Source organism: Mauremys reevesii, linkage group 8, assembly GCF_016161935.1.
Source record: "Mauremys reevesii isolate NIE-2019 linkage group 8, ASM1616193v1, whole genome shotgun sequence".
Classification (NCBI taxonomy): domain Eukaryota; kingdom Metazoa; phylum Chordata; order Testudines; family Geoemydidae; genus Mauremys; species Mauremys reevesii.
In genome coordinates this window covers 76,077,981-76,098,896 of record NC_052630.1, presented here as the reverse complement: position 1 = coordinate 76,098,896, position 20,916 = coordinate 76,077,981, and the positions used below count along the sequence as shown (strand labels likewise).

Here is a 20,916-nt window from a genome sequence, read left to right as displayed (position 1 = left end):
ATTTATGGCCTGATTTTTAAAGGTATTTAGGCACCTACAGCTGCAGATAGGTGCCTAGTAGATGTTCAAAAGCATATGAATTTGTATGCTCCTAAAATACCTTTAAAACTCTAGCTCTTTCTCTTTAGATTCCTTATAATACAGTTACTGTAGACATGGGCTTGTCTCTTGAACTTGTTTGGGTTGTTCTACTGCTCACATTGACCCAAACTCTATGTATAATGGGAATAACAGCTATTTGCCTGGTGGAAAATCAAAAGAGAACTAAATTTGCTCAAAAGTCACCTTATTAAAATCAAGATTTGTAAGGCACACATAGGATTTGGCTCTTACTAGTGTCTGATCATGGCTCAGGCCTTGATACTAAAAATCTGACAGAATCTTACTCGTGTGGTCTCCCCCTAGGAAAGTACTTAAGCATGTGCATAAATCCCATTGACTTCATAGCAATTTATGCACATGCTTAAGTGCATTCCAGAATCACAGCCTAAAGCAGAACCTCTCAGAGGGCTTTCTGCTGAGTTATGCTTCACTCTGGATAGATAAATCCAGATTTTAAGACCCAAACTCAAAAATAAGGGCCAGATCCATTTCTGGTGTGACCCTATTAAAATCAATGGGGTTCTGCCAGAAATTAATTTGGTCCATACAACCCAAAAGGCATTGTGGTGGTGTTTTTTTTAATGTATAGTTTATCTTAAATCTGGAAGAAACTAAAAAAGGTGGCGATCATTCATATATCAACAAAGCAAGAAAGTACTAAGAATACTCTGCTATTGTTACTCTAACCAAAGTGCAACTTTCAAACACATTACTACTCAAGTCCTGCAGGCTATTTGTCAGTACTTATTTAGGGAAAAACCCCACTGGCTTAAATGCACGTTTTGCCTGAGTAAGGCCCAAGACCTGGAAGAATTGACCTTATACTTACATGAGCTAAAATAGAATCTGAGTGTTATCTGCTTTTGGAAACTCGCTGTATTAGAAACCATAGCTGCTACTTATAGTTTAATGTCAAGCTATCCTAGACATCAGGGTGGAACTTAATAAAAGTTGCTTCATTTCCTCCTGCTGAATTAGTTGATCCTGCTAACTGATTTGGTTAAAGCAGTTTTACCCCAAGGAATTGGTGTGGTTACTGGCCACTCAACACAGCTTTTGGTGGCTAATTAACAAATCAGGTAACTTGTCAGAAGTAAGTATTTTTATAATAGCAAGAAGGAGGTAGATTTTTTTTTCTCAGTTGTTCCATCCACGTTTTTTAAAACAATCAGCTAAATTCACCTTGTTTTTAATGGCTTGAAGCCTGATAGCTCTGCACATTCGATAGGTAATTTAATCATCACTGGTGTGGATGAACAAAAACGCAAATTAACTCCTGAAAGGCTTAGTCTTCTCTTAGACAGCTCTGCCTTTCCACTCTCATGCAGGCACTGAGCTTCACCAACTGGTTAGCTGGAGGTGTTATTAAAAATTTACAGAGAGAAACAAAGGTGTGCTCTGGTGTCTCCTATTACCCTTTCTACTGTTACGCTGGCAGACAAAAGGTCTGGAACCTGCTTCATGAATAATGAATCATGTAATATGCATAATACATTTTTAATGGAACTAAGTAATAACATTAAGACAGATATTTGCAATCTTCAAATTTACACTGTAACAGTCTCAGTAATTTGTTCTGATTCTTCACCAGTTAGATTATTATTAAAGTTATTTTTGCCCATTTGTTTCAAATAGATAGCCTTGAAATTGTCATTCTTTATGGACCTGAGCCTGCGCTTCTTTGAAGTCAAGGGCAGACCTCCTACTGGAATCCCTGGTAAAGAATCCAGAATTGTATGCACAGTAGAGGGAATTTGTCACTATTCTGAATCCTGGTGAAATTGCTTAATTTTAACTTGGTCCTTTCACAAGTAAAACCCACCTGGTTGTGATGGGCCACATGCCTGAGTAAAGACTGAATAAGGACTTCTAGATTTGGTCTATAGGTTGCGGGAAATTTTAAGTAGAAACCTATTTTTCAATTAGTTCATGGTATTTCCCTTTGAAAAGTACCAGATCCCTACACTTTTCAGGCTCTTGGGTTAGCCTACCAGGATTGACCGTCTTACTTCTCGGCTAGGCTAGGCTAGCCTTCTATCAACATTAGTCCCTGGCTAGACATTGTTCAGGTAGAGCCCCTGCATCCTAGTTCAATGCTGCAACCTGGTACCTAAAACTTGCATTTGCCATCAACCAAATCAAGGTAAGTGCTGAAGGTTCAGGCTGCCTGAAGCACTGGGGGAGCTCTAAAGTGCTTTAATTTGGAGTCATCTTTCTGACAATGGAGAGTCTGCTCATGAGTGAAAAGAATCCTTCTGAAGAGTGAAAGCAGAGAGTATTTCTGCTGGAACTGAAATCTGAGGTCAGCAGGCGAGTCCCCTCTGTTAATTCACTTAGCAATATTCCAGCCTCCATTCAACATCTGCTTACTGGTTTTCCTCTAAAGCCAATTTAAAATATTTTCTTGTCACCTACATCCAGCCTACACCTCATTCTCCATAGTTTTGTTTCTCACCAGTGCTGCCTCCAGTGCTCCCTGCTATGCCTGGACTAGCCTCCTGGCTCCTGTATGCCATATCACCTCTTTCTCTCTTCCTTCAAATACCTTCCCAAAGCCCCCTTTTCCCACAATTCCTCTAAAAATTAGCTGCTCTGTCAGGAGAGGGATAGATCAGTGGTTTGAGCATTGGTCTGCTACACCTACAGTTATGAGTTCAATCCTTGAGGGCCACTGAGGGATCTGGGGCAAAATCAGTACTTGGTCCTGCCTAGTGAAGCCAGGGGGCTGGACTTGATGACCTTTCAAGGTCCTTTCCAGTTCTATGAGATAGGTATATCTCCATATATGCAAGCTTATTGAGTATCCCTCCCTACATGAACTATTACCAAAATGTACAATTACAGAATCTTATTGTGCATACCCTTCCCCATCTCCACCTGGCCTGCTGTGACCCTGTTCCTTTATGTCATGTCTTTCTGTGCTTAATAAAGGCCCCGACTATGAAAGCACTCATACACGTAATTTGATGCATTTGAGTAGACCCACTGATTGAGTTCAATGGGCCTACTTGTGTGTAAATTTACTCACATATGTATGTGCTTCAGGAGAGGGCCTTCAATTGACAGCTCTGTGAGAAAGGGCTCATGGGTAAAATTTTCAAAAGTGAATCTGTAACTTAGGTGCAGATTTTTAAAGGTACTCAGGCATTGCTGCACTCACGGTTGCAAGGCCTAAGTGACTTAAGAACATTAGTCTCATTTGATTTCAATGGGAGTTGGGTACCTAAATACCTTTGAGGATATAGGTCTTAGTTCCTATGTCTCACTGACTTTCAGTGAGACGTATGCTCCTAAGCCCCTGTCTCTTAGGTTCTTAAATTATTAAGGCATTTTTGAAAATCTGTCCCATGTGTAAAGTGCCATGCCCACCTATCGCAATATATATGGGTCACCTGATGATTACCTGTTCTGCTCATTCCTTCTTGGGCACCTGGCATTCACCACCATCAGAAAACAGGATACTGGGCTAGATGGACCTTTGGTCTGACACAGTATGGCCATTCTTATGTTCTTATACAATGTTGTATAATAATAAAAAGTGAAATTTCCTAACTCTGTTAAACTTCTGTACTTCAATGAAAATAACTATAGAGGATCCTCAATACTTTATTAATTTAAAACATTATTCCAATAAATATGTACCAATAAACATAAGACACTCCATAAAATCTAAATAAAGACATTTACAATCCTGCCAACAAAGTAAAAACAGCATATTTTTCCACTGAGGTACACACAGGGTCATTTAAGGCAAATTCAATCAATTACACGTTCATAATTATTCCTGCCCAGCCTCGGCATGGCAGCATTTAAAAATAAAAATAAAAAACCCTAATATACAAACAAGTCTATCAAGTAACTTGTTAGCTACTTCCCAGTTATTTATAATCAAACCCAGAGTGCTGGTGCTGGTGGTCATTCTGGACAGAAAGCCTGTGCCTGCTATTTGGTCCTGTTCTTTTCAGTCAGGGGCAATCTGTTGTTCTCAGGAGTTCCTAGTTATAAGGCATTACTCTGTGCTTTGGCTTTTCCTGTTGAGTCCTTCATAGGCTTCTCCTTCCCCAACTGATGTAGAGCAAAATCCCAACCTTTTCAGACAAGCAACCCCACTCCTAACACACACACACACACTCACCCAGCCAGGCCTTGTCTATACAGACAGACAGAGAGAGCTGGAAGGACAGGAGACAAGGGCCTGACTCTCTTCTCACATTAGTTTTACAGTAGTGTAAGTGCCGATTTACACCCGTGTAAGTGAGATCAGAACCAAGCCAAAGCTGATTCCTTGGTGCTGAAAGCCACAAGATATCAGTCCAGCTCCTCCACTACAAGCCCTCCAGACAGAGACTGGTCAATAAACCTATTTAACAGTTAAACTCAACAAAAGCAAGCACTTTCCATAACATTACCTAACAGCTCAGTGTGTTTATCATGTAAACTCTGTTTCCTTGCAAGTTAATTTCAAAAATAAAAAGATGAAGGGATTCATCTTTGCCATGGGTGAAGGACTTGCCAGCTCACCGATATTTTCTAGCTTATCCACACTTGGAGCTTCAGGTTTCAGATGGAAACATTTATTTTCCAGTGTTGTGAGAGAGAAAGCCCAGCCTTTCAGATCCACTTTCAGAGTCCTTCTGGTTGAACTTTCAAAGCTGTGTCCCATCCTATCCTCCCTGAGATCCTTCCCCAAAAAGTAATGCCAGGGTCTGTGCTAAAGGGCATGACTCAGGGCCATCAGGGAAGCAAGGGAGTCTCTTCACATAGTGTTGTAGGTGCTTTCTGTATTGCAGCTGGGTCTCATTTCAGACCGTGTTGTGTCTCCCGATGTCTCCTTAAATCCACCTTCCTCTGGAAGCCTTTGCCACACAGATCGCAGCCAAAGGGCTTGAAGCCAGTGTGCTTACGACTATGGGTGATGAGGTTGGAGCTCTGGCTGAAGGCTTTCCCACACACCTGGCACTTATGGGGCTTCTCACCTACAAGGAGAAGGGGATAAAGAGGGCAGGCCCCATATTAGACAATCAACATAACATCCAGGCAGATCCAGGACAAACTAGCCATAGTCAATGCACCCCACACTTTGAAGTGATTACCGCGCTGCAATATTGTCATCTCTAAGTGACCACAGAACAGGGTCACTCTCCCTGGGACAATACTATGGGTGAAATCCTACCCCATTTAAGTTAATGGCAAAACTCCCTTTGATTTCAGTGGGGACAGGACTTCAACCTATGTCTCATTTCAATAATGTATGTTACCAGATTCTGGTCTCGCATATGCCAGTGTAACTCCAGAGTAAATCGATCAGCTGATTTAAAATCTGGCCAAAGATTTGGCCAACAAAGTCCAATTTAAAAAAAAATGATTGTCTTTCTTCTTCTCTTCCCCCATCCCATTTTACTATTTAAATGGTTCAGCTGAACCAAATTTTTCAAATGTAGCCACTAAAGCAGGGGTCAGCAACCTTTCAGAAGGGGTGTGCCGAATCTTCATTTATTCACTCTAATTTAAGGTTTTGCCTGCCAGTAATACATTTTAATGTTTTTAAGAAGGTCTCTTTCTATAAGTCTATAATATATAACTAAACTCTTGTTGTATGTAAAGTAAATAAGGCTTTTAAAATGTTTAAGAAGCTTCATTTAAAATTAAATTAAAATGCAGAACCTCCCCCCCCCCCCCTGGACTGATGGCCAGGACCCAGGCAGTGTGAGTGCCACTGAAAATCAGCTCGCATGCCGCCTTCAGCATCCGTGCCATAGGTTGCCTACCCCTGCACTAAAGTTTAGTTTGTCTCAACTTGAGACAAATTCTAAGTCAGCCAATGGATTTACTCTGAAATTACACTGGAGTAAGTGAGACAACTTTATAATAATAAGATTTAAGTTTGTTTTTCACAACCACCTGTGACCTTTTTGAAAGTCAAATATTTTGGCAAACAGCACTGATTTTATATATGTATATACAGATCACTATCATTTTCTATGATTTAAATCCATGATGCTAGCAGTTTGAAAGGGAAGCTTTATTTTTAAAGATCCCTGAGAAGACCTTCTGCCTCTTTCAACAACATTCTTTGAAAAATGCTTTCCTTGAGTAATTTATCTGCAGTGTATTAATTTCCATATTCATTATCATCAACAATGAAACTTGAGAACTATGCACCTCTCCTCCCATTATATGCCAGACTGCAACCATTTGATTGGAAAGTCCGGGTGGAAGCCCAATAGATAGATAATCTCTGAGTAAATATTTAGACTGAGAGTTGGACCCTGGGCCCTTGAGTTTAGTGTTTAATCTAGAGGAGGAGGCTGCTGCTGCTGCTATTGTAAAGTGGCAGGCTATGCAGATGGAGATGCAGCACTCAGATTCACCTGTCATTTTCCAAGGGCCATAGCTCTAAATCAAGGCCAAATGAATATATTGTTCTACAAATCATCTTACAGAGAAGCCCTTCTGAATAACCACAGGGAGGATCCTATTAAAGCAACACTGATTGGACAGTGAGGATTTCAGGTATTAAACAGAGGCTGTTCATGAAACCAAGTTCAAATTTCCCTTCTTTGCACCATTGCTCTGCTTGGGTTTCCACAGTGTGAGCTACCCCGGTGGGGCAAGGGCCCGGCAGAGGTAGCTGCATGCACTGGTCTGGCTGAAGATGACTGGATTGGTGGGAGGGGAGAATCTCCTCTCCAGAATCTATTCTAATTAATAGGGGCTGAACGCCAGCTGCAGCAGGGCTGACCTGTGTGAATGAAAGTGTGTTTCTTCATGTCAGATTTCTGGTGGAACCGTTTCCCACAGTACTGACAGGGGTAGGGCCGGGTGTCCGAGTGGATGAGCAGGTGGGTGGAAAGGGTAGAAGATCTCTTAAAGCTCTTGCCGCAGATCTTACAATCAAAGCTGCGTTCCTGCAGAGAGAGGAAAGACACACACCCCGTTATGCCACTCCTGAGATCTCTTCGCAATACAGTTAGCCTGCCAGTGCATTAACAAACACCCCCATCCCAGGAACCACATCCTCCTCCCCAGTATCCACTAGGCCCAGTGAAGGCACTAACCTTGGCATTACTGCCCCACTTGGTAAAACACATCCCTGATTCACAGTCAGATAAATTCACCTTCCTCCCAATTCTATGCACCACTCAGACCTAGTGATTTAATGGAATGGCTCTTCCAGACGAAGGGACTGTGTGAGACTAGCTACTTTGGTGCCCCAGACTTTGCACTAGAAATGTGCACATGCCAGGGGGCTCCAGTGGAGAAGCCGTGAGACTTCGCTGAGCAGCCTGATGGCCACAGTACAGCACAGTGGGGCATTAGGTTAATGACATTGCAAGGTACAGGACCCCACCTGACATCTTAACAGTGCTGAGGACCTGGGAGAGTGAGGCATTGAGGGGAACTTTTGGATTGGGTTGAATTCTGTTGGGCAGTTATTGTTTGCTGCTAGATTTACTTTTCATCAACATTCAGGTCAAAGGTGCCTCGGGCTTTAAGATCAGAGCCTTTTTGGTTGTTAATATTTTTATAAATCAAAATACATACACTGGAACCACCACTACCTCTCCCTCCACTCAACTTCCTGTCAGATCCTTAGACACCCCATCACACACTCCTCTCCTCCTTTCACTATGCTCCCTCTCTAGACACCCCATCACAAAATCCTCTCTGCCTTCAGTGCTTCTTCCCCTACCACACACTCCTCTCTTCTCCCAGCACTCACTCTCCTCCTCCAAGGCCATGTTATGCTTTTCAGACACGTCTGCTTTAAGTCTGTAGTTGGCAGGCAGCATTTGCTTGTTGTGCTCAGCCCCAAATGCTTCCTCCTCGGGGTTTGAATACACTGAATTGCCCTTTTTCCCACTGTTTAACTGGCGATATTTCCCTTCCTCAGACGCCCTGCAGTCGCACACGCATTCACTTGCAAATAAAACAGCAAACAAGCCTCTCTGTAACTCTGTCCTCCTGAAGCTGACTTCGGGAGGGAAGATTTGTCAGGCCAAGTGAGTGGGTGAAGGGAAAATATGGTACAATATCAGCAGGTGGAAAAAGTTACAAATCCTCCTACCAAAATTAACGACCATTCTTCTTGTGTGTGACTCAGATCACGTTGAGATGGGTGAAGTCTGCTCTCTACACACGACTGGGTATTCAGGTGTTCCCTGCACACACACACACACACACACACACACACACACACACACACACACACACACACACACACACACACACACACACACACACACACACACACTCTAACTAAAAAGGAGGGAGAGGGGGGAGAGCTGGAGGGTGGAGACAATGAGTTTCTTTAACTGCTAAAAAGTCCACCATCCTGCTGCAAGGCCCTGACTTTGTGTGAGAGTGACATGAACGGTTGTTTTATTTGTAAAGTATCATAGGTGTCCATAGCTCATTACAGACAAACATAGGGCCTGGGAAATGTGGAGGAAGTTTGGTATGTATTATATTTTGTTAATTTCATTCTCAGTGTTTATAGTGCCTGGATCCCGGATGCCTACCTGTCACCATGTTCTCCTCATTCAAGAGCCCACCTGCCACTGTGCCCCCATCAGCCTCAGCACTCTCTTTCCTCTGAAAGCCACTATGCCTCTCTGACTCCCTCACCCTGAGTGCCTTCCTGCACCATGGCCCGCTCACCCTAAGTGCCCATCTACCACCATTCAGTTGCCTCAGCTGCCTCTTTTGTTCTGTACCGATGGCCCTGGCTACCTGCCTTAGCACTGCATGCCCCCACCAATGTGCCTGCCCTGCTCTTACCTGGGAGTGCACAGACTTGTGCTGCTCCAGGCTGACTGCATGGCCAAAGGTCTTGCCACACATGTCACAGGCGAAGGGTCTGGTGCCGCTGTGCGAGCGGCGTACATGCACCTCCAGGCCATGTGGGGTGGAGAAGACCTGAGGGGAGAGAGCACACAGGGGTCAGGCAGGCTAGAATGAGGAGGCAGGGGCTCGGATAGGACCGGAGTGGGGGAGCTCGGTTCCTACCTTGCTGCACTTGACGCACTTGTAGGAGCCAGTGCTGATCAGCAGTGGGCGGCACAGAAGCTCTGACTCCACCTTGATCCCACCTGGGCCTTTCTCCTGCTGCAGCCCAGGCTGGGCCTCTGCATAGAGGCCGGATGTTGCTGCTGGTGGCCGCTCGAAGAGTCCCGGCCCAGGGGAGCTGAAGTCACTATAAAGTCTCAGGGCTGAGCCACAGTCTGCACCAAAGAGGGCAGACTCCGAGCTCCGCTCACAGAAGAGCCCCAGGGCTGAGCTACGCTCCAGGGTTGGGCAGGGCCTGTAGTTCTGCACCAAATGCCTCAGCTCAGAGCTGCCCAGGGTGCTCCATGCATACGGCTTGAAGGGCACTGAGAATGGGGGCGCCTCATCCAGGGAGGGGCAGACAGAACGCTCAGACGCTGTGGAAACACAAGAGGAGGGAGCGATTAGTGGGGTTCATAGCCACCACCCATTGGGCACAAAGTAGCACCTCAGAAGCCCAACACAGGTTCCAAAGCCAGAAACCTATCAGTGCTGCACACTCACTCACATGAGGGCTGCCTCTAAGGGGCGGGAGGGGGCTGTTACCCTGCATAGTGCACTATAGGCTTAATGCATTCATTGCTACACTCTGCACACGCTGCCAAAGCCAGCTTTTCAAAAATGGCCACTCATTTGGGGTGTCTCAGTTTTTGGGTGGCCAGCTTGGAACCTTTGGCTTGATTTTCACAGATGTTGCTCACCTGCATCTCCCTTTGGCTTTGACTGGAGTTCTGGGTACTCAGCACCCATGAAAAACATACCCAATATGTGCCTCAGACTGGGCACCTAAAATTAATGGCTACATTTGAAATTTTTGGCCTGAATGACTAGGTGGTAATGTAAAGCACACATCATAAATAAATAAATAATGAGCCTAGCTCTTATATAACACTTTTCATATTCTCCTACACATACCATTATGGACATGCCAGGAGCAGCTAAAGGTGTGTTGCGTTTTGCACTTTTAGCAGAACTGAAATCCTTCTGTTTCCCAATTTAATGTCGGAATTAGTCTCCAGATTTGGCACCATAAGGCTGTAGAGTACAGTTGAATTATCTCTGTAATATTTCTCACTTTTGCAGAGGAAACATTTTTAAATGGTCTCTTGCTGAAATGGAGATGTGTAATGCTCACATTTCTCTAGGTTCCTTTAGTGAAACAAGCATGGGCCCCAAAAACTCTGAACTTCACAAACTCCAGCCCTGACAAATAATATGAAAACCATGCGCATAAACCACATGTAAATTTGAAGACACAAAAGAGAGTGATTGCCCTTCCTGGTCATAACCTACACGAACTGCACCACAACAGACTGCTGGGGCTCAGATCCATCACTTACTTCTGTTTTTGCCAAGAATATGAAAACAAAAATGTTTGAGATGCTTTGGGTTTTCTGCTTTGCCAAAATTTTCCAGCCAGCTCTAACTTGAGCCAGCAGTTCTGTTCATACCCCTGGTGAGGGAGATGGGCAGCAGGGATGTAGAAATGGGCTCTGGGAAAGAGCATGAGCTTCAGAGGGCCATGAGGATTGAGCAGGGAGAGCCAGGTTTGGAGGACATGGCTGGTCAAGTGGGACTTTTGAGAAACGGGGGTTAACAGAGATGTGCCAGGAGACGGGGAGGAAATAGGCGTGGGGCATGTAGCTCAGAGCTAGGACATGAGACATGGAGAGATGTAACCCAACTATCTCAGCCCTGATACATTGGACCTTAAAGGGCTCCCTGAGTACCACTGCCTTGGCTCCTCATCACACCATCCAGCAGCACAGGGGGAGTCGAGTGTCTCTGTGCTGAGGCATCTGTGTATCAAGGGCTTTCCACAGCATAGCTACACTATGGACTAGGAAGAAGAGGCAACAGTGGAGAGTATTTAATTCACTCTCCCATGCTGATGCCTCCACATAAAGCCATTTGGCTTCATTACCTCAGGCAGCCTGAACAACTCCACCTTTCCTTCAGCCAAACACCTCTTCCTGCAAACTCCCTCTTCTACATCCACAATTACTCCCGTGGCGCCTCACATCCCCAGTCAGAGGCAGCCTCACACTCTCTCAAAACCCCCTTGACACACCAAGATGAGGGTGAAGATATGTGGCTATGAATGCTGTAAAGGAGGGAGCTGAGATGGAAAAGGAAACTGATGAGTGGAGATGGAGCACTGAATGACTTGCTCTTATTCCCTTGCTTTGTACACTTTATGTTGGTGGCATATGCAGTCTAGAAACCTCCCATCAAAATAAGGAAGATTTTTGTGTGGGAATACCCATACCCACACACATCACACACACTCACTCATACAAAATGGGTCTGAAATGCTGACACGATGGTGAACACAGTCTGTCCTGCTCTGCACTGACTGCAAAGCTGTGGTCAGCAACATGTCAGCTCTCTCGGTTCTTCACAACCAGTGTCTCAGTGTTGTCAACTATTGCAATTTGATCACAAGTCTCAGAGTATTTGCTGGTTCTCTTAAAGCCCCAGCTTCCGGAAGGATGTGATTTCATCAGCATTTCAGCTTTCTTTCTGTTATTAAAGTAATTTTCAGACACTCATGGTTGGGGTGGAAAGCTTGAAAACATGACCCCTCAATGCTCCAGCACTAGAAGGCAAATCAAAATACCGCCCCCCAGGGCCTTATTTTTAAAATCTCATGATTTTTAAGCCAGTCTCTTTATTTTTAGGGGGTGGGAGAAAGGGATGACTTTTGATTTTGAACCCTTGGAGTAGGCAATAGGGATGTGGTAACATTGGGTAGTGAAGACCAGTCCTGTAGAGTCCCACCCACATAGATACACACCCTTCCTATGAGTGCAGGTGCCAGGGCAGAGCACCACACACACTGAGCACACCCTCACTAAGGACTGGAGGGAGTCACAGAGGCACAGCCCTGAGGTGGGGCGGGGTGACACTGCTTCTCTGCCCTAAAACGCTTCCCAGCACCAAGAGCAGTGCAATCTGCTCCCTCCCCTATACCCAGCCAGTGCCTAGGCAGAATCATATCCCGCCTTCCCTCCACCCGCCAGTCCCTAGACCGTTTAGGCTCCCCCAGGAGCGCAGGTGCCGCAATTTTGCCCGGGCTTTGTATAGTTCATGCAAGGGAGGGGAAGAGCCCATCCCCCATAAGGGCTAGTGGGACTTTAGCCCTAAATGACTGAACTAATAAATGAATAGGCAGCACTCTATGTACACAAAGATACACACACAAACACACACCCCTATCTTTCTGCCTTCCTAGCTAGAGTCTTATACCTGGGAAAGATATGCAAATATAATAGCAATTATATATTTAATAGTATATATTAATATACTTTAAATTAATTGGTTATAGATTATGAATATGTATGGCCAGGTGTTATTACATACATACATATAAAGAGAGCTTATAGGTATAATGTATTTATATACCGCAGTAATTTGCATAAATACGGTAGATGTATGGTATTTATAAATATTATTAGTAATACTATAAATAAATCTACTCTATGCAAATTACTATGGCATAAATACAATATTCAGATTTAATTTTACACACTAATGAAATGTGAATACATATATTCTTTTTGCAGATCACATGGAATACGAACATGAATCATATTCTATTCCACTATAGGCACATAGCATATGTATTCTATAGCGTTTGCGTCTATATACACACTCTCAGTGCCTCTGCCCTATATGGATTTCATTTAGAAAAGCTGTTTCTCTCTTTTCTTACTTGTCAAGCACAGCAACGATCTTTCCACAGAAGAATAAATCCTGCCGTGAAAAATTAAAATATTGTATCGATACATCCCCGCGACCTAATTAGACCTTCAATTGTCTTACAGATTTCTGGGACAGAGAAGTTGGCGAGGGAATGGGCGGCGGGGGAGGACTGAGGAGAAAGAATTGGTGGGAGGAAGCTTGCTGTCCTGACACTGCTTTCAGGCTTGCCAGCCAGCTCGTACCTGCCTCTCTATTGATGCCAAGCTGGCTGGAGTATTCAGTGTAACGATTTCAGCAGCATTATTAGGGGACACGCCTGTCGGGTCGGATCAGTGGATGCCAGGGACACCTGCAATCCCCACTTCACTCCAAGGATATGTTCGTTAAGAATGTAACGGGGACAGATCCCTCCAGTACTGATGCCCCCATCGCATAATCAGTTTGAGCTATAAAAGATTATCTCATTTTGTTAAGACGCTCGCTCGGAACGCACCTTCCTCGACGCACTCACAGTAAATGAAGCGCTTTAGGCAAGTGAATTTTAGGAGGGGAAAAATAATCGTGAACCAAAAGCTAAGCGCAGATCTAGTGAAGACTGTCTCTCCCGCGATCTGTGTCCACATGTTTACAGACACGAGATGGGTGAGGTAATAGCTTTTACTGGACCGTCTTTTGTTGGCGAAAGAGACAAGCTTTCGGGCGTCCACAGAGCTCTGCTTCGGGGCTGTGTAAGCTGGACAGCTTGTCTCGCTCACCAGACTCTACCTCATCCACCTTGTGCCTCTCATATCTGGACCTGGGACCAAAACGGCTACAGCAACGCTCCGCATGTGTACACACGGCGGCCGGGGCGCGATCTACAGGTCCCTCTCCAGAAGCCATTAGTATGGGGGGAGAGGAGAGGATTTACTGTTAATTATATTGTTATTATTAATTAGAATGCAGATAACTAAGCAAACCAGATCAAATTTCATCCCTGCATTTTGTCGTGTGTACCATTTTATTTGCCTTGAATCAAACCCTGGGGGCTTTTAAAATGTAGAGCTGCTCCCCTATTATATACAGACGTGGCTATGCAGAGACATTACAGGGACAAAGTAGGAATGAAAATCAGGAACAGGTTTTTGTTTGTCTGCGGGGGTTTGTTGATTTTATAAAGCTGAGACAATTTTTTTCCTTTCCAGCGACAGAAATTGTTGCTTTTTGCACCGAGTTTATGCACGCACACACTTTTGTCTTTTTTCAGCTGCAGCTTTTTAACGGAGGCAATAAAAAGCTTTGTTATTTTTGTTATAAAACGACACGATTGTATTTTTAAATGAGATAGTATTCAAGCCAAAGTCAGGTCTGCATCTTCTCCCACTGCCCCGGCCACATCAAAGACACAACCAGGGAGCTAGAGACAGAGCTGTAGCTATAAGTGTGAGCTTCCTGGATTTGGGGTGTTTAAATCCGACCGTCATTATTTTCATCTGTTTTTCAGGAATGCATTTTTAGAAAAGAAAAAAATCCCTCTTTAGACAAGAAACAAGAAATAACTTGAATGGGAGTTAGGAAAGTATCTAACAGATAATGCAAACACACACACACACACACTTATGTTTACTATAGGTGTATAGATAGCCGTGCATCTACATTTATTAGTTTTCATAACACGTATCCCCTAGCGCAGTCCGATCTATCATATAAGCAAACTCAGAGACACTGTAGCAGCCTATAACATTTAGACACCAACAAAACTAATGTTATACTCCTGTGATTTGCATTCTTCAATATTTCAAGGCTCTTCAGTCAAATTATTCTTCTATATCCACTCGTGCCCGTGCTCAATCCGGGCTAGATCCTGCTCTGTGTGAAGCCAACAGGAATGCTGCACTCCGTAAACTAAAATACCTCTCTGGGTGCATGTTTAACACTGGAGTAAGATGCGCAGGGAAGCTCATTTCTAACCCAACGCAATGTACAGGGGTTGTCGGGATTCAGTGTAACACAAAGTGGAGGCTTTTTCTTCTTAACAGCTACAGGCACATTGGTAACACAACCGACAGCTGCTGCGTTTGCATGGGTGCTGGTCGGTGCTGAGCGGGAGTGGATCCGGCAGGACGGTTTGCAGCCAGGAGCCCCCATCATCCCAAAACAGCCACTCTCCAGCCCGGCCGATTTCCCTGGGCTGGGACGGCCCCCGACGGCGGCTCCCCGAGAAGAGGCTGGGGAGGAAGCCGGCCCCTGGCCCTGGGCTGCCAGCCGCGCCCCTCCCAGCCAGAGCCCCCAGCCCGCGGGCGGTGCCGGCTCCGGGCCCTACCTGGCGACACGGACGGGGACGGGGGTCTCCAGAAGTCCTCGAACTCCGACGCTCGGTCGCAGACGCTGCCCTCGCAGCTAGGAGCCGAATCGGAAGCGCCATCCACGGCCTCGCTCAGGTGGGATTCCGGGGAGACGCGGCCCCGGGGGGGCTCCGGGTCCCGGAGGCCGGAGCTGCACAGACCCGTCTCCGCCGGGATCTTACTGTCTGCGGGGGACAGAGGCGAGAAGGGCCCTTACCCCGGGGCAGGTGGGGAGATCCCGGCCCGCGGGGCCCCCGCCCCCCGCCAGGGCAGCGTCCCCCTGCGGCAGCCCAGCAGCGCCCCTGCCCCAGCACCCGGGCGGCGCCTCCCTCTGTCCCCGCCGCTCCCCCAGCTCAGCCCCGGCCCGCTGCTTCTCCGGGAGACCCGCAGACTCGGCCCGTGCCGGGGCTGGGCTCGGGCCGGCTGCCAGGGGTCCCCATTCAAACACCAGCCCGGGGCAGCGGGGTCCTCGGGGCGGGAGGGGGCAGCCCCTGGACTGCAGCTCCGGCTGCCGCTTGCCAGGCGCTGAGCTCCCCCAGTACTGGGCGGGCACCTGGCAAGGGGCAGGCGCGGGGCAGAGACCTGGTCGCTGGGATCCCCTGGCCCTTGGGCCGCATCTCCCCACCCCGCCTCCCCAGTGCCCCATTGCTACAAGCACCAGTCCCTGCACACCAGACACACACACAGACACAGACACACACACACACCGGGGCCGCGTGCCTTTGCCCCGCGAGCTCCCCGAGCCCCCTGCCCGCCCTCCCAGGGCTCTGTGGTTGCCTGCCATGACCTGGCACAGCCCCCTTGGCGCAGGTCAGGCTCTGATCCCCCACCTCCATCTGTACCGCTGCACGCCGTGCCCGGAGCTGCAGTGCCGCGGCCCCTGACCGCAGGTGCCCGCCCTACCTGCACAGATCTGAGCCAACAGGCTCTCCAGGCGCAGGCTGCAGTCCTCGTCCGGAGAGCGGGGCTGGTGGTAGCTGTGCGCCTTCTTACTCTTCACCAGGAACGACCTCGGCATGGTGAGGCTGCTCCTGCTCCTCGAGGCGCCTGTCGCTCTCCGCGGCTGTGTCCGCGCCCCAGACACCCCAAATCACTAGCAGCGCCACCCGTGAATCGCCTTAAATCCCCAGCCTTGGATGTGCTCTGCAGAGAGATTTGACAAGCCATTGGTTAGGGATCTCCGGGGGGACTGGGAATCGGGACAGGGCGGGGAGGGGCGAGGGGACGGGGCAGGGGAGGAGCATGCGTACAGGACGGCTCCGTTCACCAGGTGGCATTCAGACAGGTGGTTTCAAAACAACGCATCTCCAGACGCATCAGCCACAAACGGGGCTATCGGCTTGGGGGGCGGGGGGGGGGTCGTTTCTTAGGTGTCTCCAGCCAGCTGGGAAATCAAACCCGCCGCGCTGCGAAGGAGCGACACTGCCCGTTCACGCTGTTGTTACTCCAAAGGGCGTTACGCAGTCCTCTCCTCCTATCTTTCATCAGGAGGGTGGGCTGGCGGGAGAGGGGCTGCTTGCGGCTTGTTGAGCAACAGACGGGGAGAAACAACACGCTAGGCGCCTTTCGCACCATCCTCACCTTGGAGAGCTCACACGGGAGCAATCTCCCCAGGCAGTGCAAACGAGGCGGATCATTTAGTGTGCCAATTTACCGAGGTGAAACGGAGCCAATCCACCACTCACACAAGAGATTGAAAGGCCCCACAAATATCACTGTGCGCGCATTCGCCCCGAGAATGCTAATAATAACGAATAGCTCGACACACTGATTTCTGACCAAACTTTTGCGAGATGCCTGAGTTACAATAGTTTAATGTTTTCATAATTTGCATGGCTGTAAACATTTTAAAAGCTCATCAGCGGCGCAGGAACAATGTGGGTCATTTGCAGGCTCTCCCCTCTAAGAGACTCTCAAGCAATAGCTTGTATCAGATTGATTTTTGGGGGGGGGGGGTAAATTGCAAACAGAAAATAGCGGTGTCTTGCTCTGTCCTGCTGCGCATCAGTCCAAGGAGGGTCCTGGATACTGAGTACTGGGAGAGGGAAAGTTTATTCAAGCACATCAGGAAAGAAATGCCAGCTACGCGCCTGCTGTCTGCTGCTGCTGGGAAGTCAGGAGAGCAGCAGCCTTCAACCTGCTGTCTGATCTCTGGATAATTTAGTGAGATCACCATTGTTCATTTACCCCTCCCCCTACTCAGTTAACAGTCCCCGCCAGACACGATTCGGTGTGGACGGTCTCTTCATATTTGCATTAGATCAAAGAGCTACAAATCAGCAGCAAAGCGTAGCCGCCTCGGAGACAACACGCTTTCTGAAACGATGTAACAATTGCATGTAAACTGGACACGTATGAACGACACCAGAGACTGTCCGCTAAAGGGTTTTCGGCGACATCAGTGTAAATGGGATTAATTTGCTTGGCGGGAGGGAGTGTAATTAAATCTACAAACAAAATCCAAAATTGAGAGTTATCCCTGTCGGAGTATCGTGGTACATCCCGGTCCTAGCTCAAATATCCACTGTTGAATAAACTTAACAAATACATAACATTGTAAAAACATTTTAACTGTAACATGAAAACCCGAGCTCTCTCCACACACTTGGATCGAAAAGACACCTGGGGGAGAAAATCTGTTTACAGGTTTCCTTTGGGGTCTCCGGAGTCAGGGGGTTAACGAACAGACGGGTGTGCTATTCAGCATCAGCTCTGTCACTCATAGAGCCTCAGAGCTGGGCTGCCACAACAACTGTACTCGGCACTTTGCAAAGAGAAATAGCCCATGTCTGAGCTCTAATGCGGGTTTGTCCTCCGCCAGCGCCGGCTCACCACGCCTGGGGTAAGGAGCCAGCCTGCGCTTTCTACGAGGAAAGAAAGGAAGACGTTGGATCTTGTCATGCACGCGGCATTTAATTTAATCTGGGTTTGGTTTTCCTCTAATGGCTTCAGTTTATTATGAACAGCTAAAAGAGGTCCTGTCTGATTTCATTTACCCTGGTAGGGCCGGGCCCAGAGCGGAACCAATCAATTGCTGCAGATACATTTTTTCAGCAGGCAGCTCTGTAATTTGCAATACCAGCAATCAATCGATCGCCTTTCATTGCTCACGCAGGTGTTTTAATATTTATTCCGCCTCGTTCATTTTTTTTTGCCATCGAAAAGACGTAAACAAATATAGTAAATGTTATTCAGTGGGATCATTTTTAATCCCCTGTACATTAAAATAGAGATTCTCTTGACAGGATCGCCCGAAAAGCAGTTGTTCTCTTCGCTACAGTATTTTCAGATCGTTCTGTTTGCTAGAAACTGGTGGGAGAGTTTCTCCCCTGTTCCACCTGTTCCTTAATTCATCCTTGAGAAGGAGGCACTGTTAACTGTGAAAGGAAGGGGATAAAAATCAAAGTGGCTTGATAAATTTGTTGACATATTTATCATGAGCCATAGGAGCCTGGCCTCTATTGATTCACTAACACCGCAGCCGAGGGGGCCTCAAAAATATTTCAAACACTTTAAAAATCTCAACTTCTGTTTTTTTCCCTCCAAAAGCCTGGGCACGTCTGTGTGATGGGTAGCACGCCCCAGCTTCGCTCCTTGCGTGCGCTCCAACACGTGTGCACGCCCAGGGCTGTCCACACTGCCCTTCTTGTCCTTCCGCGCACTCCTTCCACACACCGTTGGAAAGGAAAGTTACTTCGTTGCCTGATTCCAGTTTGTTAGAGTAACTCGCTGCTTTCTCTGAACAAGACAAATCGGTTTCCTTATCTCAGTTCTGGCTGCTACTTAAATCTGCGCTCCCTGCTGAAAGCCAAGGCCAAATTTTCTGAGATGGCCGATAATCTCAGCCAATATATGTGGGAACACGGTTTCCCAAACCCACCTGGCATTATCCGACCCACCCGCAAGGAAGTGAAACATATGGCAGGAACTCGGGGAGCGTTTAGCCAACAGCAGCGCTGTTCCCTCCCGCTGCGCCAGGAAATCAAAGCGAGACCCACGTTCCCCAGTGATGCTGGCGGCGCGCTCGGGCTTTTCGGACCCCTGGATGTCAGGCTCCGAGCCTGTCCCGGGGCCAGTCAGTGATGCGGCGAGGGCGCAGGCCTCGCTTTCCAGCAGCCTGTTACATTTCGGGCTCCGTTTTATCTTTGGGCCATGTACGGTTATTATTCGCCACGTGCTTTCGTTTCATGTTCTCTCCCCGCTCCCAGTCGCCGGGCTGTTATTAACTGTTCTCCTCGCTGCATAGGCAGAGGGAGGGAGGGAGGCAGCGAGCAGCTCCACCCGCACAGCTGGGCACTCTCAGCCCTTCGCAGGAGGGCCGGGCAAAGCCGAGTCCGTTTCCCTGCAGTGCCCCGGGCGCTCCCACAACACGCCCTGCGCTTCGTACGGCTGCTGGGGAGGAACCGAGGGGGGGGGTCCGTTTTCCTAGCGGATCTGCCCTCTGCCCCAGGGGAGACGCGTGTCTAACCTCCCCTCCCCTTCGGGGCTCGGGGCAGGGGCTGAGCAAAGAACAGCGCTGGTAGGTTTGTCCTTAGACCCGCGGGCCAAGGGGGACAGGACATTTCCCCCCGCCGGCCAGGGGCGCAAGGCAAGACAAGGAAAGCTGCTTACCATTTGGAAGCGTGGCTGCAGACAGCTTTGTGCCACACAGGCTGCTAGTTTAGGTGACTTTAAATTTAGCCTCCCTTAAGGAGAGCTGGTGTCTGACTTTGCCCTTTTTTTTTCTCTCAACTCCTTCAGAGCTCAGCCCCCAAAACCACAAATTCCACTTCCTGAGCGTTAGGAGCTTCTGCAACAAAAATGCGTTTAAAAACCTATCAAATCAACACCGGGTTCTCTCTCTCTCTCTCTCTCTCTCTCTCTCTTTTCCTTAAATGAAAAGGTCTTACCGTATTCAGCTTGGCAGGGTTCGCCGGGGTGACATCCAAGTGTCATTCTGCAATAGGGCGTTTCATTTCACTCGGGGTTCTGCTCTAGAAATTACACACAGCGAGCTGAACTATTCTTGGATCCTCTTCAACTTCCGCAACGAGAACAGGTCACAGATTCAAAACACAGATTGACTCAAAAAGGGGGGGGCGGGGGCTGGGGACTGTGCTCGGAGGAGCTGACACAAAACTTTCAGGGAAATTCAAACCTCTCAGCTCAGCCCCCCTCCGGTCCTGGGAGGGCTCAACAACCCCCACGGGGCAGTCTAGACGGGGGTTGTATTATGGATCGGGTTTAAGGCAGAGCATTGTACAAAGGAGCCCTTCCCTAGCCTAGAATTAACTTGTTGTGGAAACTCTTTTGGGATAAATACACCCAGCAGCGCTGAAAATACCGTGACACCCAACCCTAGAGATTTGCTCATTTCCCTTTGGATTTAGGTAATGGTTAAATATGGAAGAGGTAGGCGAGATTCTCTGCCCCCCCCTTTGCACAGAGGTTATTGTAGCTACAGAGTGATTCAAACACCGCAGGCAAGAGACACACACTCGGGAAACGGCTGCCTTAGAGCAGCCTTCCTTACCTAATTTCCGGTGGTCAGTTTGCTAAATTAGAAAGGATCTGTGAGAAAGGCGCTTGTTGCACGCAGCGTGCAGACCTGAAGTCACCAGAGCTAGTGGGGAAGGGGCGGAGGAAAGCACAGCTCGGCGAGTGCACCGTTATTATCCAATTTAGCAGCGCTTTACTCACTTCGTGCAGGAAAAACGTCCTTTAAAATTAGAGAGGGGCTCAAACCACTGCAGCGCTC

At 47.7% G+C, this 20,916-nt stretch overlaps 1 protein-coding gene across 3 annotated transcripts; it reads right to left on the bottom strand.

The window, feature by feature from the left end:
* Positions 1-3,701: 3,701 nt before the first annotated feature.
* GFI1 (growth factor independent 1 transcriptional repressor) lies at positions 3,702-20,795 on the bottom strand. 3 transcript variants are annotated; one of them, XM_039483108.1, is made up of 8 exons: positions 20,692-20,795; positions 20,069-20,199; positions 16,083-16,322; positions 15,158-15,364; positions 9,112-9,527; positions 8,884-9,021; positions 6,845-7,010; positions 3,702-5,078 (listed from the first exon to the last, which is right to left on the bottom strand). In XM_039483108.1, exons 3-8 carry the CDS (start codon positions 16,195-16,197, stop codon positions 4,900-4,902), a joined length of 1,221 nt encoding a protein of 406 aa, XP_039339042.1. In that variant the 5' UTR covers positions 16,198-16,322; positions 20,069-20,199; positions 20,692-20,795; the 3' UTR covers positions 3,702-4,899. The 3 variants fall into 3 exon arrangements, with proteins under 3 accessions (XP_039339042.1, XP_039339043.1, XP_039339041.1); XM_039483109.1 differs by having other exon boundaries at positions 20,069-20,152; positions 20,692-20,708; XM_039483107.1 differs by lacking the exon at positions 20,692-20,795 and adding an exon at positions 19,791-19,968 and having other exon boundaries at positions 20,069-20,665.
* Between the last annotated feature and the right edge of the window lie 121 nt (positions 20,796-20,916).